The sequence below is a fragment of the Heterodontus francisci genome, chromosome 3 (genome assembly GCF_036365525.1).
Source record: "Heterodontus francisci isolate sHetFra1 chromosome 3, sHetFra1.hap1, whole genome shotgun sequence".
NCBI lineage: Eukaryota > Metazoa > Chordata > Chondrichthyes > Heterodontiformes > Heterodontidae > Heterodontus > Heterodontus francisci.
Window position 1 is genome coordinate 207039762 of NC_090373.1, and position 16995 is coordinate 207056756.

General features: G+C 44.6%; 1 protein-coding gene across 5 annotated transcripts in view; it reads right to left on the reverse strand.

Annotated features, from left to right (window-relative positions):
- The window catches only part of abcc10 (ATP-binding cassette, sub-family C (CFTR/MRP), member 10), a 505256-nt gene that overhangs the window by 257084 nt on the left and 231177 nt on the right, over nt 1-16995 (reverse strand). For 4 of the 5 annotated variants that reach the window (XM_068028201.1, XM_068028199.1, XM_068028202.1 and 1 more), the window contains exon 17: nt 1528-1688. The exons of the other annotated variant lie outside the window; for it this stretch is intronic. In XM_068028201.1, coding sequence (XP_067884302.1) covers nt 1528-1688 — 161 coding nt within the window. The remainder of the gene's footprint in view (nt 1-1527; nt 1689-16995) is intronic. 5 annotated transcript variants of the gene reach the window in all.

Sequence of the window (16995 nt, forward strand, 5' to 3'; positions counted from 1 at the left end):
CGGTGGGGATCTGAAACTCACTGCCTGAAAGGGTGAAAGAGACAGAATTCCTCTGCATTTAAAAATTACCAGGATATGCACTTGAAATGCCATAACCTACAGGGCTACGGATCAAAAGCAAGAAGGTTAGATGAGGTCGGAGATGCCTTTCTCAGCGAGAACAGACACGATAGGCCAAATAGCCTCTTTGATTTGTAAATCTTTCAATGTTTCCAGCAAAATGCTGGCTGGAAATGTGAAATTAATCTAGAAAATGCTGAAAGCATCTGTGCAGAATGGAGAAATGTTCAAAAAAGTCACATTTCAGGTCTGTGTGACACTTTATCAGAAGTTATAGATGTTCTCCCAAAGGGTAAAACGACCTGCAGCATCAATTTTTCCTTTTGCTGCAGATGTTGCCAAGTCTGATAAGGTCATTGTCAAATGGGGCAATGCTTTAGTCAGATTACAATTTTTTCTTACTTGTTCAGAGGATGTGAGCAGCACTGCCAACACCAGCATTTATTGCCCATCCCTAATTGCCCTTCAGAAGGTGATGGTGAACCGCCTTCTTGAACCGCTGCAGTCCATCTGGTGCAGGCACACCCACAGTTGCTGTTAGGGAGGGAGTTCTAGGATTTTGACCCAGCGACAGTGAAGGAACAGAGATACAGACCCACGTCAGAATGGTGTGTGGCTTGGAGGGGAACCTGCAGGTGTTGGTGTTCCCATGTGTCTGCTGCCCTTGTCCTTATGGGTGGGAGAGGTCACGGGTTTGGAAGGTGCTGTCAAAGGAGCCTTGGTGAGTTGCTACAGTTAATCTTGTAGATGGTACACACTGCTGCCACTGTGCGTTGGTGGATGAGGGAGTGAATGTTGAAGGCGGTGGATGAGGTGCCAATCAAACGGGCTGCTTTGTCCTGAATGGTGTGGAGCTTCTTGAATGTTGTTGGAGCTGCACTCATCCAGGCAAGTGGAGAGTATTCCATCACACTCCTGACTTGTGTCTTGTAGATGGTGGACAGGCTTTGGGGAGTCAGGAGGTGAGTTACTCACCTCAGGATTCCTAGTCTCTGACCTGCTCTTGTAGCCAGGGTATTTATATGGTTGGTCCAGTTCAGTTTCTGATCAACGGTAACCCCTACTATGTTGGGTCCACTAGGTCCAGGGAAATTCCAGGCTCTCTGAGCCCAACATTTGTTTTTGAGACCTTCTTCAACCCACATAATGCAGTACTGTACCAACATAACATCGAGCCTTTGGACATGGAGACTTCAAACAGTCCTTCGGTTCCCCTCTGATTTGTTTCACTCTCCCATTCCCTCTCAATCTTGTAGATTTCCTCTACTTCCAGTTCCTTCATCTTCATTTTGTTTCTCTCATTTTCTCTATCTTGTCCATTTGTTGTTTACCCTTTCTTGTTGCTCAGCCATTTCCATCTTAGTTGTGGTCTCTCCCTGCTTCGTTCATTATCAGATCAATACCCTTGCATCCCTCTTGTCTGTCTCTCATACACACAAACTCTCCCCCGCCCAAATTCCCTCTTACCTTAATCTTGCCCTCCTGAGGCTCAATGGGAATCTCGTTGATATACTCATCCAAACGCTCCACACTCACCATCTGCATTTCAGTTTGTGTGAAGCTTGAAACTACACCAGAGAGTAGGTTTGTGATCGACAGTGCATATGACATAGCGAGACCCACTAGGCCTGGATGAACAGAAAAAGACAGTAGCAGTTACACAAGATCTGAGTGTGAAACATAGGAGTGTTTACTCGAGGGCTGAGTAATCATAGCAAAACTTACACAAACAAGTAGGGTTACAAAGTAGCATTAACCTTCTGAGTCAGAAGGTTGTGGGTTCAAGCTGTGTGCCAGAGATTTCAGCATAAGTAGTATAGACAGGAGCATCAAATTACTGATAAAGTGAATGGGTGAAATTGTAGCAGATGGATTTCAACACAGGTAAGTGTGAGGTCATTCATTTGGATGAAAGGAGGATAGATGCAAGCAATGTTTGTTCAAACTTTTCTTTGTTGCATGCGGCCTGTTTGTTGCACTGCGCGGTATGTATCGGATTGCAGTGTGGCCACGCACCCATGCAGTTTAGAAGGAACATTGGATCCGTGTATTTTTTAAATGGTGAAGAGCTAGGAACAGTGGAGGTCCAAAGAGATTTAGAGGTCCATGGACACAGTTGACTAAAATGCAGTAGCCAGGTGCATAGGGTACATGGCACAGAAACAGGCCATTTGGCCCCAACCAGTCCATGCGGGGCTTACGCTGTGATCTCTCTCGGGACTTGAGTGAGGTCTGACTGAGTTTAGTATAAGATATGTGAGACAGAGACGGCAGCAAGCTGCTAAACACAAAGGCTTCTTTACTCTTTTTTAGTTTCACTTTCCTTTGCTAGCATGTGTGTTTTTACAGCAGCCTCTAGAGTACACAATGCAAAATGCAATTGCAATTTCAAAACATTACAAAACTCCATCTCTCCCTTCTTAATAAACAAATGGCATAGAGTCAGAGTCATTTATGGCACAGAAGGAGGCCATTCAGTCCATCAAGTCCAAGCTGGCTCTCCATGGAGCTACGCTATCGGTTCCACTCCCCAGCTCAATCCCCGTAGCCCTGGAAGTCTATGTCTCTCAGGTGGCCATCCAACTTCCTCTTGAAGTCATTGATCATCTCCACTTCCACCACCCATGTGGGCAGCGAGTTCCAGGTCATTACCACCCGCTGTGTAAACACATTCTTTCTCATATTGCCCCTGCATCTCTTGACCAAAAATTTCAATCTGTGTCCTCTAGTCCTTGTACCATGAAGTTTTCTTTGTCTAACTCAGGGTTGTCCAACCTTTTCGGGTGGAGGGCTGCATTATGATTTTTGCTGGGACTAGGGAGCCAGTGAGCAAATTTTGAAAGATAAAGGCATTAAAAATTTATCTTACTAATAAAAACAACAAATTTGCATTTTTGCAAAGAAGTTTTAAATGAGAAGACTAATTATTGACTTACTTTCTTGTCACTATATTGAAAACTGATTTAGTGACATACCTGGCACTGTTTTTGCTTGTATAAGAACGTTAGAAATAGGAGCAGGAGTAGGCCATTCAGACCCTCAAACCTGCCCCGCCATTCAATAAGATCATGGCTGATCTGTCCCAGGCCTCAACTCCTCTTTCGGGCCTGCTTCCGCATAACCCTCGACTCTCCGAGATTTCAAAAATCTATCTGCCTCCTCCTTAAATACATTTAGTGACCTAGCCTCCACAACTCTCTGAGGTAGAGAATTCCAGAGATTCACCACCCTTTGAGAGAAGAAATTCCTTTGCATCTCAGTTTTAAATGTGTGACCCCTTATTCTGTAACTATGTCCCTTAGTTCGAGATTCCCCCACCATCTTCTCAACATCTACCCTGTCAAGGCCCCTTAGAATCTTTTATGTTTCAATCAGATCACCTCTCATTCTTCTAAACTCCAGTGAATAAAGGCCTAACTTGTTTAGCCATTCTTCATAAGACAACCCCTTCATCCCAGGAATCAGCCCAGTGAACCTTTTCTGAACTGCCTCCAGTGCTGGTATAACCTTCCTTAAATACGGGGACCAAAACTGTATGCAGTACTCCAGGTGTGGCCTCACCACCACCCTGTCCAGTTGTAACAAGACTTCCCTATTTTTAAACTCAAACCCTCCAGCAATGAAGGCCAAAATTTAATTTGCCTTCCTAATTACTTGCTGCACCTGTATGCTAACTTTTTGTGTTTCATGTACAAGAACACCCAGATCCATCTGTACTGCAGTATTTTCTAGTCTTTCTCCATCTCAATAATAATCTGTCTTTTTATTCTTCCTACCAAAGTGGATGACCTCACACTTTCCCACATTGAGCTCCATCTGCCACGTTTTTGCCCACTCCCTTAACATATCTATATCCCTTTGCAGATTCTTTATGTCCTCATCACAACATACTTTCCCGCCTATGTTTGTATCGTCTGCAAATTTGGATACACTACACGCTGTGCCCTCCTCCGTCATTAATGTAGATAGTAAATAGTTGAGGCCCTAGGACCAATCTTTGTGGCACTCCACTAGTTATGGCTTTCCAACCTGAAATAGACCCATTAATCCCAACTCCCTGCCTTCTGTGTTAGCCAGTCCTCAATCCATGACAACACATTACCCCCAATACCCTGAGCTCTTATTTTGTGCAATAACCTTTTATGTGGCACCTTATTGAAAGCCTTCTGAAAATCCAAATACACTACATCTACCAGTTCCCCTTTATCCACTCTGCTTGTTATATCCTCAAAGAACTCTAACAAATTTGTCAAGCATGATTTCCCCTTCAGAAAACCATGTTGACTCTGTTTGATTGCATTATATTCTTCAAAATGTCCTGCTGTTTCTTCCTTAATAATGGTCTCTAGCATTTTCCCAATGATAGATGTTAAGTTAACTGGTCTATAGTTTCCTGCTTTCTGCCTCCCTCCTTTCTTGAATAGGGACATAACATTAGCGGTTTTTTAATCCGCTGGTACCCTACCGGAATCCAGTGAGTTTTAGTATATTATGACCAATGCCTCCACTATCTCTGCAGCCAGTTCTTTAAAAACCTTTGGATGCAGGCCATCAGGTCCTGGCGACTTGTCCACCTTTAGTCACATCAGTTTGTCCAGCACCTTTTCCCTCGTGATGGAGATTGTTACAAGTTCCTCCCTCCCATTTACACCTTGCTCATCTATTATTGTTGGGATATTTATAGTGTCCTCCACTGTGAAGACCGATGCAAAATATTCGTTTAATTTTTCTGCCATCTCCCTGTTATTAATTCCCCCGACTCATCCTCTAAGGGTCCCACACTTGCTTTAGCTACTCTCTTCTTTTTTACATTGAGGCTCTTACTGTTTGTTTTTATATTTCTTGCCAATTTACTCTCAATCAATTTTCTCCCCGTTTATTAGTTCTTTATTCATCCGCTGCTGATTTTCAAAAAGTTCCCAATCCTCTGGCCTACCGCTAGCTTTCGTCGATTTGTACACCTTTGTTTTTGATTTGATACTCTCCTTAACTTCCTTTGTTATCCACGGGTGGTTCAAAGTTCTCAATGAGTCCTTCCTTCTGACCGGAATAAATGTTTGCTGAGTGTTATGAAATATCTGTTTAAAAGTCTGCCACTGCTCATCTGCTGACTTATCCTTTAGTCTATTTTCCCAGCCCGCTTTAGACAACTCTTTCTTCATACCTCTCTAATTGTCCTTGTTTAAGTTGAAGACACTGGTTTGAGACCCGAGTTGCTCACCCTCAAACTGAATTTGAAATTCTACCATGTTATGATCGCTTCTCCCGGAGGATCCTTAACTACGAGATCTCTTATTAATCCTACCTCATTACACATTACCAAATCTAAAATAGCCTGTTCCGGGTAGGTTCTGCAACGTATTGTTCTAAGAAACAATCCCTGATGCACTCTACAAATTCGACTTCCATGTTACCCTTGCCAATTTGATTTGTCCAGTCTATATGCAGATTAAAATCACCCATGATAATTGTCGTGCCCTTCTTACACACCTCCATTATTTCCTGATTAATACTTTGTCCTACAGAGAGGCAACTCCTCGGGGGCCTGTAGATGACTCCCACCAGTGATTTCTTTCCCTTGCTATTCTTATTTCCACCCAAACTGATTCTACATCACGATCTATTACATCTTTTCCTTTCTGCCTATTCTTCCGGAACGTCGAATATCCTTGAACATTGAGTTTCCAGTCCTGGTCATCCTGCAACCACGTCTTTGTGATAGCTATCAAATCATATTCTTTTATTTCTATCTGTGCTGTCAGCTTGTTACAAATACTACATGCATTCAGATAAAGAGCCTTAAGCTTTGACTTTTTACCATTTTTACCTACTCTGGTTCTAATTGTACTCTTGTGCTTGTATTCTCTGTCCCTTCCTGTCACACTCTGATTAATGCATGCCCCTTCACTACCCTGCACCTCTACCCTTTATTTGAACCCTCCCCCCCAACTATTTAGTTTAAAGCCTTATCTACAACCCTAGTTATATGATTTGCCAAGACACTGGTCCTAGCATGGTTCAAGTGAAGCCCATCCAAACGGAACAGCTCTCTCTTTACCCAGTACTGGTGCCAGTGTCCCAGGAATCAGAACCCATTTCTCCCACACCAATCTTTGAGCCACACATTTACCTCTCTAATCTTATTTACCCTATACCAATTTGCACGTGGCTCAGGTAGTAATCTGGAGATTATTACCTTTGTGGTTCTGCTTTTTAATTTAGCCCCGAGCTGCTCATAGTCCCTCAAAAGAACCTCTTTCCTAGTCCTATCTATGTCGTTGGTACCTATGTGGACTACGACAACTGGATCCTTCCCCTCCCACTCCAAGTTCCTCTCCAGCCCAGAAGAGATGTCCTTAACCTTGGCACCAGGTAGGCAACACAGCCTTCAGGACTCTCTATCGTTGCTGCAGAGAACAGTATCTATTCCTCTAACTATGCTATCCCCTATTTACTACTACATTTCTCTTTTCTTCCCCCACTTGAATGGCTCTCCAAACCATGGTGCTGTGGTCAGTTTGCTCATCCTCCCTACACTCTGTGCCCTTGCCCACACTGGGAGCAAGAACCTCGAACCTACTGGATAAGGTCACTGACTGAGGCTCCTCCAAAGCTAAATTCTGGATCCCCATACCTGCCTCACTTGCAGTCAGACCCTCCTGTCCCTGACCACAGTCCAAATTTGATGTAATTAATTTAAGGGGTGTGACTGTCTCCTGAAACACAGTATCCAGGTAACTCTCCCCCCCCCTGAAGTGTCATAGTGTCCACAGCTCGGACTCCAGCTCATCAACTCTGAACTGAAGGGCCACGAGTAGACAACATTTGCTGCAGATGTGGTCACCGTAGATCGCACCGGCGTCCACTAGCTCCCACATACGACAGCTGCAACACGTCGCCTGGCCAGCCATCTCTATTCTATTTAATCAATTAATTTGGTTCTCAGTATTTAAAAAAAATGAATAAAATGAAATATAAGTAGTCAATCTCTGCCCGCATACTTGATGTAACGACGCAGAATATTCTGGATAGATGTCCATCATTCAGGAGCGATCTTGATCTCTCCCCCCACCCTCCCAAGCCTCTATGTGTGTGTGTGTCTCATTCTCTCTCCCCTCCACCCACTCCCCCCCACCAGATTGTAAGTTTTGTGCAAAAGATGCAGGGGGACTGAGGAAGCAATTTTTTAACGCAGCGGGTGATAATGACCTGGAACCCACTGCCCACAAGGGTGGTGGAAGCAGAGATGATCATTGACATCAAGAGGAGGTTGGATGGCCCCCACCTGAGAGAAATTGACTTGTAGGGGTACGGGGATCGAGCCAGGGAACGGGACTGAGTACACAGCTCTGTGGAGAACCGGCATGGGCTCGATGGACAGAATGGTCTCCTTCTGTGCCGTAAGTCAATGACTCTTTGACTCTTTCTCCCCCCTCTGTCTCCCTTCTCCCTGTCTCCGTCACCCCCCTCTCTCTGTCCCTCTCCACCCACCCTCTCTCTGTATCTTTCCCCCCCTCTATCTGTCTCCACTCCCATGTCTCAAGGTGTCCCCACTCCATGTTCCCCACTCTCTCTGTCCTCCCTTTCTCTCTCACCCCTCTCCCGTTTTTGCTCTGTGCCGCCCTTTCTCTCTGCTCCTCCTCTCTCTCTCTGTTCTCCCCCTCTCTGTTTCCCCCCTCCCACTCTCTCTGTTCCCCCCCTCTCTCTTCCCCATCGCGCTCTCTCTCTCAGTTCCCCTCTCTCTCCGTTTCCCCTCCCCTCCCTGTCTCTCTCTGTTCCCCCCTCCCTCTCTTTCTCTCTGTAGCCCCCTCTCCCTCTCTCTTGGTCCCCCCCTTCCTTTGTTGCCCACCTCTTCCTCTCTCTGTGCCCCCCTCTCTCTCGCTGTTCACAGAATCACAGAATAATACTGCGCAGAATAGGCCCTTCGGCCCATCGAGTCTGCACCGATGCATTAAAACATCTGACCTGTCTACCTAATCCCATTTGCCAGCACTTGGCCCATAGCCTTGAATGTTATGACGTGCCAAGTGCTCATCCAGGTACTTTTTAAAGGATGTGAGGCAACCCGCCTCTACCACCCTCCCAGGCAGGGCATTCCAGACTGTCACCACCCTCTGGGTAAAAAAGTCCTTCCTCAAATCCCCCTTAAACCTCCTGCCCCTCACCCTAAACTTGTGACCCCTCGTAACTGACCCTTCAACTAAGGGGAACAGCTGCTCCCTATCCACCCTGTCCAGGCCCCTCATAACCTTGTACACCTCGATCAGGTCACCCCTCAGTCTTCTCTGCTCCAGCGAAAACAACCCAAGCCTATCCAACCTCTCTTCAAAGCTTAAATGTTCCATCCCAGGCAACATCCTGGTGAATCGCCTCTGCACCCACTCCAGTGCAATCACATCCTTCCTATAATGCGGCGACCAGAATTGCACACAGTACTCCAGCTGTGGCCTTACTAAAGTTCTGTACAACTCCAACATGATCTCCCTGCTTTTGCAATCTATGCCTCGATTGATAAAGGCAAGTGTCCCATATGCCTTTTTCACCACCCTATTAACCTGCCCTTCTGCCTTCAGAGATCTATGGACAAACACGCCAAGGTCCCTTTGTTCCTCGGAACTTCCCAGTGTCAGGCCATTCATTGAATACTTCGGTGTCACATTACTCCTTCCAAAGTGTATCACCTCACACTTTTCAGGGTTAAATTCCATCTGCCACTTTTTTGCCCATTTGACCATCCTGTCTATATCTTCCTGTAACCCAAGACACTCAACCTCACTATTAACTACTCGGCCAATCTTTGTGTCATCCGCGAACTTACTGATCCTACCTCCCACATAGTCATCTATATCGTTTATATAAATGACAAAGAATAGGGGACCCAGCACAGATCCCTGTGGTACGCCACTGGACACTGGCTTCCAGTCATTAAAACAGCCATCTGTCATCACTCTCTGTCTCCTACAGGTAAGCCAATTTTGAATCCACCTTATCAAGTTACCCTGTATCCCTGTTCCCCCACCTCTCTCTCTGTTCCCTCCCTCTCTCTCTCTCTCTATTCCCTCCCTCTCTTTCCCCCCCTCCCTCTCTGTGTTCCCCCTCTATCCCTGTTCCCCCTCTCGGTTCTCTTCCCCCTTCCCCCCCTCTCCCTGTTCCCCCTCTCTCTTCCCCCCTCTCACCCCTCCCCCTCTCTCTGTTCCCCGCTCTCCCCTCTCTCAGTTGCAGAGAGCGAGACGCTCAGCAGATGGTTTTAAAAACCTGGGGTTTATCGGCAGGTTCTGACTGCAGAAACCCCTAAGTCTGTTGGCAAACGGCTGTTCCCGATATCAGCAGCTGATACCTGGGAAACTGACGGCATGATGTTTTTAAAAAGGTTGCTCTGCAAGAAGACAAAGGGAAATTTATCATCTGTAGTCACGGTGAGGATGAGAAATGGTCCCGGGAACAGTTTACACCCACAGGCCAGATGAAAACTTTTGGCAGGCTGGATCCTGGCCCACGGGCCGTATGTTGGACAACCCTGGTATAACTTATTTAAGCCTGTCATAATCTTGTACACATGATCTGCCTCAATCTCCTTTGTTCTGAGGAGAACAAACCCAGCTTTTCCATCCTAATCAAGTAACTAAAATCCTCCATTCTGGAACCATTCTGGTAAATCATCTCTGCATCCTCTCAAGGACCCTCACATCCTTTGTGCAGTGTGGTGTCCAAAACTGGATGCAATATTCCAGTTGGGGCCGAACCAGACCTTTAAAAAGGTTCAGTGTAACTTTCCTACTTTTGCACTTTATGTCTCTATTTAAGAAGGTCACAACATATATTTACATTTTCCCACTTACCAATACGGTCAATCATATACTCTATTTTTCCCAGAATAAAACACACAAACCAGGTTACTTTAATAAAACGCAAATTTATCAGTTTATTAGAGAACAAGTCTTAACCAGGAATGAAGTAAAGCATAAATACACAGACAGAAATATTATAGTTCAATTTTTACATTACACGCACACACACACGCACATTAACTGGAAAAATAAAAGGAATTTTGTTTAGAGCTCTGTTACCAAAAAAAGACAAAAACACTTAGGCTGAATACTTGCTCATTCTTGAAGAAAAGATATGGAAAGATATAGTTTGTTTTGGTTTGGCCAAATAGACCGGTTGCTACACCATTTGCTGAAAGATCTGTGTGATGCCTGCTGCAAAGTGCCGTGACTGCCTACCCATCACAGACTGTTCATCAACCTCGCCTAGAGAGACGTTGAGTGGCATCTGACTATTCAACTCTGGGACACCTCGCCGACCTGGAAATATCCTACCAAAATGTTACAACTCAGTTATTTTATTATTCCTAAGAAACAGCTGTAATCTGAAAACATTCTTTTAAAACCGGTTAACCGTTTTTTTTTTAATGCATGTGTGTGTGCATGAGGATTAGGAAGAATAAGAAGTTTGAAAAGAATCCTTTCACATTTGGAGTTATTTCATGATTGTTTAAGACTTAGTTTATTAATAAATAGTTAATTTTGTTGCTTAAAGAAACCTGGTTTGGTGTGCTTTATTCTGGGGGACAAATAGTATTTAATTTGGCTATTTTCTAGTAGGTGGGAAACTTTACTCGTATGTTGTGACCTGTGGAATAGTGGGACTGGATTAACAGTGCATTATTCCCGCCTTGGTCATAACAGGACAGACTGAATTTTTTTAATTCTTCCAAGAGAATTAGCTCCCTAAGGTTCTCATACGTGGCTTCCATCTTTAGTGACCATATCTAACGTTCAAAATTAATTTGTTTTACTCCCTCAAATTCTACATAAGTCTGCACAGACAATCTGGGAAGGTTCTGAAACTTCTGCTTGTAGGATTCAGGGACTAACTCAAACACAGTGAGAATAGCCTTTTTTGACATCTCAATCTGCAGAAGCCTCCTCAGAAAGCATGGCATAAACTTCATGAACTCTGTCCATCAACCTGCTTTGCATAACCAGTGTTCAGGCTATCCTTTCAAAAGAAATGCAAAATGCCTCCACATCCCTTTTCTCAAACTTCAGGAGGGCTTGTACAAATTTAAATAGCTCTCTGCTGGGTCCTGGCTGGAGCCAAATCTTTCCTCACCAGAACTTTCACTGGAGTCAAGACCACCCTACGATCTTAGTTCCATCTTTTTAACTTTGAATTCTCTTCCTTCTCTTTCTCTTTGAAATTCTCGTTCAAGTTTTTTCATTGTCAATTCTTCTACAAGCTCAAGTTTTTTCAATTCATTTTCCTGTTCACGTTGTCTCATTTCTATTGCTTTTTCTTTGTCAAGTTCATCTGGAACTGAATTTTAGCTAATTCAACTGCTCTACCCTCTGGTTTGCTTTCTTCTTCTTCCAATTGCAAATGTTGTGCTATTACTTCAATTATGTCTGCTTTCTTAGCTCCTAGTTTTAACTCTAACCACAATTTTTTTGCCAATGCTATTGGCTTAACCTTGGTTATGTTCCTCAAATCACTCAGGGATACAAGCTCCGTCCCCAGAAAAGTCACAGCAACTGTTAAAGGCATTCCGGTAGAGTAGACATTACTCTATTACAGAAAAAACCTCGTTCTTTTCATGTTTCTTTTTCAATTATTATTACTGCACTTAGAATTGTACGTTGCCGGCGTTGGGTTTATCCCGGACTAGCCCCCAATTATATCTTATGATTGAGGTGGGAGGAGTGCACTGTTTATTCCAGTTCCACTTCATCACAGGTCACAACATCTATTTAAATTTTCCCACTAACCAATACAGTCAATCATATACTCTACTTCTCCCAGAATAAAACACACTAACCAGTTTTCTTTAATAAAGATGAGAATTATCAGTTTATTATAAAACAAGTCTTAACCAGTAATGAAGTGTAAAATGCCCACACACACCCACACACAGAGGTTAACCGAAAAAATAGAAGGGATTTTTGTTTAGAGCTCTGTTACAAAAAAAAGATGAAAAAAATACACTTAGGCTGAATACTTGCATACTTGCTCATTCTTGAAGAAAAGAAAAGAGAAGATATGGAAAGATGTCGTTCGTTTTGGTTTGGTGTCCCAAACGGGTCTAGAGATGGCTGCCACTGGGATCTTCCAAGAACAGATCTTTCCAGGTGACGAAGATCAGTTTGGGTTGGCTTTCCAAGAAATGCTGCGACATAGGATTCCGATAGGCCTGACAGCAGAAATGCGACAACAGGGGTTTCAGTTCCCATACATTCGATACGCAGGGTTTCTTCAAATATACAAGGTAAGAGGAGACTGGCACACTGGAAATGCAGGGTTTCTTTCCAAGACAGAGCGAGAGAGGGAGTGAGAAAGAGAGAATGAGAGCGAGTGAGAAAGAGAGAATGAGAGTGAGCGAGAGCGAGAGAGCGAGACAGAGCGAGAGGGAGAGGGAGAGGGAGAGGGAGAGGGAGAGCGATAGGGAGAGGGAGAGGGAGAGCAAGAGGGAGAGCGAGAGGGAGAGGGAGAGCAAGAGGGAGAGCGAGAGCGAGAGGGAGAGCGAGAGGGAGAGGGAGAGGGAGAGCGGGAGCGAGAGGGAGAGGGAGAGCGAGAGAGAGGATCTTGGTTTTTTTGGCAGGCAACAACCTTTTGTAACTATTCAAAGTGAAATCAAAAACATTCCAGAAGTGAAGCCTCCTAACCATGACCTGTTACTTCTTTGTCAACATCTCCCCACGTCAAAACAACAAGCTCCCTACTGGTTTTTAATCTGAAAACAGGTGCCTTCCAGTAAAGGTTTGTTTACAAGACAAGCACAGGAAGCCTTCTGGTGACGTCTTTAAAAAACACAACTTCAGCAGCTCGTCAAATGTCCATAATTCAACTATAAGTCCTTTTCAACATATTTTACAAACAATAGAAGCACTCTCAATCTATCATGCCACTTCAGAGATTGATGCACTTGAACTCCCAGGTCCCTCTGTTCCTGTACACTCTTTAGAATCGTGTTATTAAGTATATTTTACCTCTGCATAATCCTTCTGCCAAAATGCATCATCTCACATTTGTCAGTATTAAATTCCTTCTGCCACCTCTCTGCCCATTCTGCTTGCCTATCTTTGTCCTAGAACAAAGAAGAAAATTACAGCACAGGAACAGGCCCTTCGGCCCTCCAAGCCTGTGCCGATCCAGATCCTCAACCTAAACATTTCGCCTATTTTCTAAGGGTCTGTATCTCTTTGCTTCCTGCCCATTCATGCATCTGTCTAGATACATCTTAAAAGACGCTATCGTGTTCGCATCTACCACCTCCGCTGGCAACGCGTTCCAGGAACCCACCACCCTATGCGTAAAGAACTTTCCACGCATATCCCCCCTAAACTTTTCCCCTCTCACTTTGAACTCGTGACCCCTAGTATTTGAATCCCCCACTCTGGGAAAAAGCTTCTTGCTATCCACCCTGTCTATACCTCTCATGATTTTGTACATCTCAATCAGGTCCCCCCTCAACCTCCGTCTTTCTAATGAAAATAATCCTAATCTACTCAACCTCTCTTCATAGCTAGCGCCCTCCATACCAGGCAACATCCTGGTGAACCTCCTCTGCACCCTCTCCAAAGCATCCACATCCTTTTGGTAATGTGGCGACCAGAACTGCACGCATTATTCCAAATGTGGCCGAACCAAAGTCCTATACAACTGTAACATGACCTGCCAACTCTTGTACTCAATACCCCGTCCGATGAAGGAAAGCATGCTGTATGCCTTCTTCACCACTCTATTTACCTGCGTTGCCACCTTCAGGGAACAATGGACCTTTTTAGAACATGAGAACATTACAGCGCAGTACAGGCCCTTCGGCCCTCGATGTTGCGCCGACCTGTGAAACCATCTGACCTACACTATTCCATTTTCATCCATATGTCTATCCAATGACCACTTAAATGCCCTTAAAGTTGGCGAGTCTACTTCTGTTGCAGGCAGGGCGTTCCACGCCCCTACTACTCTCTGAGTAAAGAAACTACCTCTAACATCTGTCCTATATCTATCACCCCTCAACTTAAAGCTATGTCCCCTCGTGTTTGCCATCACCATCTGAGGAAAAAGACTCTCACTATCCACCCTATCTAACCCTCTGATTATCTTATATGTCTCTATTAAGTCACCTCTCCTCCTCCTTCTCTCCAACGAAAACAACCTCAAGTCCCTCAGCCTTTCCTCGTAAGACCTTCCCTCCATACCAGGCAACATCCTAGTAAATCTCCTCTGCACCCTTGCCAAAGCTTCCACATCCTTCCTATAATGCGGTGACCAGAACTGCACGCAATACTCCAGGTGCGGTCTCACCAGAGTTTTGCACAGCTGCAGCATGACCTCGTGGCTCCGAAACTCAATCCCCCTACTAATAAAAGCTAACACACCATATGCCTTCTTAACAGCCCTATTAACCTGGGTAGCAACTTTCAGGGATTTATGTACCTGGACACCAAGATCTCTCTGTTCATCCACACTACCAAGAATCTTCCCATTAGCCCAGTACTCTGCATTCCTGTTACTCCTTCCAAAGTGAATCACCTCACACTTTTCCGCATTAAACTCCATTTGCCATCTCTCAGCCCAGCTCTGCAGCCTAACTATGTCCCTCTGTACCCTACAACATCCTTCGGCACTATCCACAACTCCACCAACCTTAGTGTCATCCGCAAATTTACTAACCCACCCTTCTACACCCTCTTCCAGGTCATTTATAAAAATGACAAACAGCAGTGGCCCCAAAACAGATCCTTGCGGTACACCACTAGTAACTAAACTCCAGGATGAACATTTGCCATCAACCACCACCCTCTGTCTTCTTTCAGCTAGCCAATTTCTGATCCAAAGCTCTAAATCACCTTCAACCCCATACTTCCGTATTTTCTGCAATAGCCTACCGTGGGGAACCTTATCAAACGCCTTACTGAAATCCATATACACCACATCCACTGCTTTACCCTCATCCACCTGTTTGGTCACCTTCTCGAAAAACTCAATAAGGTTTGTGAGGCACGACCTACCCTTCACAAAACCGTGCTGACTATCGCGAATGAACTTATTCTTTTCAAGATGATTATAAATCCTATCTCTTATAACCGTTTCCAACATTTTACCCACAACCGAAGTAAGGCTCACAGGTCTATAATTACCAGGGCTGTCTCTACTCCCCTTCTTGAACAAGGGGGCAACATTTGCTATCCTCCAGTCTTCCGGCACTATTCCTGTCGACAATGACGACATAAAGATCAAGGACAAAGGCTCTGCAATCTCCTCCCTAGCTTCCCAGAGAATCCTAGGATAAATCCCATCTGGCCCAGGGGATTTATCTATTTTCACACTTTCCAAAATTGCTAACACCTCCTCCTTGTGAACCTCAATCCCATCTAGCCTAGTAGTCTGAATCTCAGTATTCTCCTCGACAACATTTTCTTTCTCTACTGTAAATACTGACGAAAAATATTCATTTAACGCTTCCCCTATCTCCTCTGATTCCACACACAACTTCCCACTACTATCCTTGATTGGCCCTAATCTAACTCTAGTCATTCTTTTATTCCTGATATACCGATAGAAAGCCTTAGGACCTGAACACCCAAATCTCTCTGTACATCAATTTTCCCCAGGACTTTTCCATTTACTGTAAAGTTCACTCTTGAATTGGATCTGCCAAAATGCATCACCTCGCATTTACCCTGATTGAACTCCATCTGCCATTTCTCTGCCCAACTCTCCAATCTATCTATATTCTGCTGTATTCTCTGACAGTCCCCTTCACTATCTGCTACTCCACCAATCTTAGTGTCGTCTGCAAACTTGCTAATCAGACCACCTATACTTTCCTCCAAATCATTTATGTATATCACAAACAACAGTGGTCCCAGCACGGATCCCTGTGGAACACCACTGGTCACACGTCTCCATTTTGAGAAACTCCCTTCCACTGCTACTCTCTGTCTCCTGTTGCCCAGCCAGTTCTTCATCCATCTAGCTAGTACACCCTGCAACTTCACTTTCTCCATCAGCCTACCATGGGGACCTTATCAAACGCCTTACTGAAGTCCATGTATATGACATCTACAGCCCTTCCCTCATCAATCAACTTTGTCACTTCCTCAAAGAATTCTATTAAGTTGGTAAGACATGACCTTCCCTGCACAAAACCATGTTGCCTATCACTGATAAGCCCATTTTCTTCCAAATGGGAATAGATCCCATCCCTCCGTATCTTCTCCAGCAGCTTCCCTACCACGGACGTCAGGCTCACCGGTCTATAATTACCTGGATTATCCCTGCTACCCTTCTTAAACAAGGGGACAACATTAGCAATTCTCCAGTCCTCCGGGACCTCACCCGTGTTTAAGGATGTTGCAAAGATATCTGTTAAGGCCCCAGCCATTTCCTCTCTCGCTTCCCTCAGTAACCTGGGATAGATCCCATCCGGACCTGGGGACTTGTCCACCTTAATGCCTTTGAGAATACCCAACACTTCCTCCCTCCTTATGCGGACTTGACCTAGAGTAATCAAACATCTGTCCCTAACCTCAACATCCGTCATGTCCCTCTCCTCGGTGAATACCGATGCAAAGTACTCGTTTAGAATCTCACCCATTTTCTCTGACTCCACGCATAACTTTCCTCCTTTGTCCTTGAGTGGGCCAATCCTTTCTCTAGTTACCCTCTTGCTCCTTATATATGAATAAAAGGCTTTGGGATTTTCCTTAACCCTGTTTGCTAAAGATATTTCATGACCCCTTTTAGCCCTCTTAATTCCTCGTTTCAGATTGGTCCTACATTCCCGATATTCTTCCAAATCTTCATCTTTCTTCAGCCGCCTAGACCTTATGTATGCTTCCTTTTTCCTCTTAGCTAGTCTCACAATTTCACCTGTCATCCATGGTTCCCTATTCTTGCCATTTCTATCCCTCATTTTCACAGGAA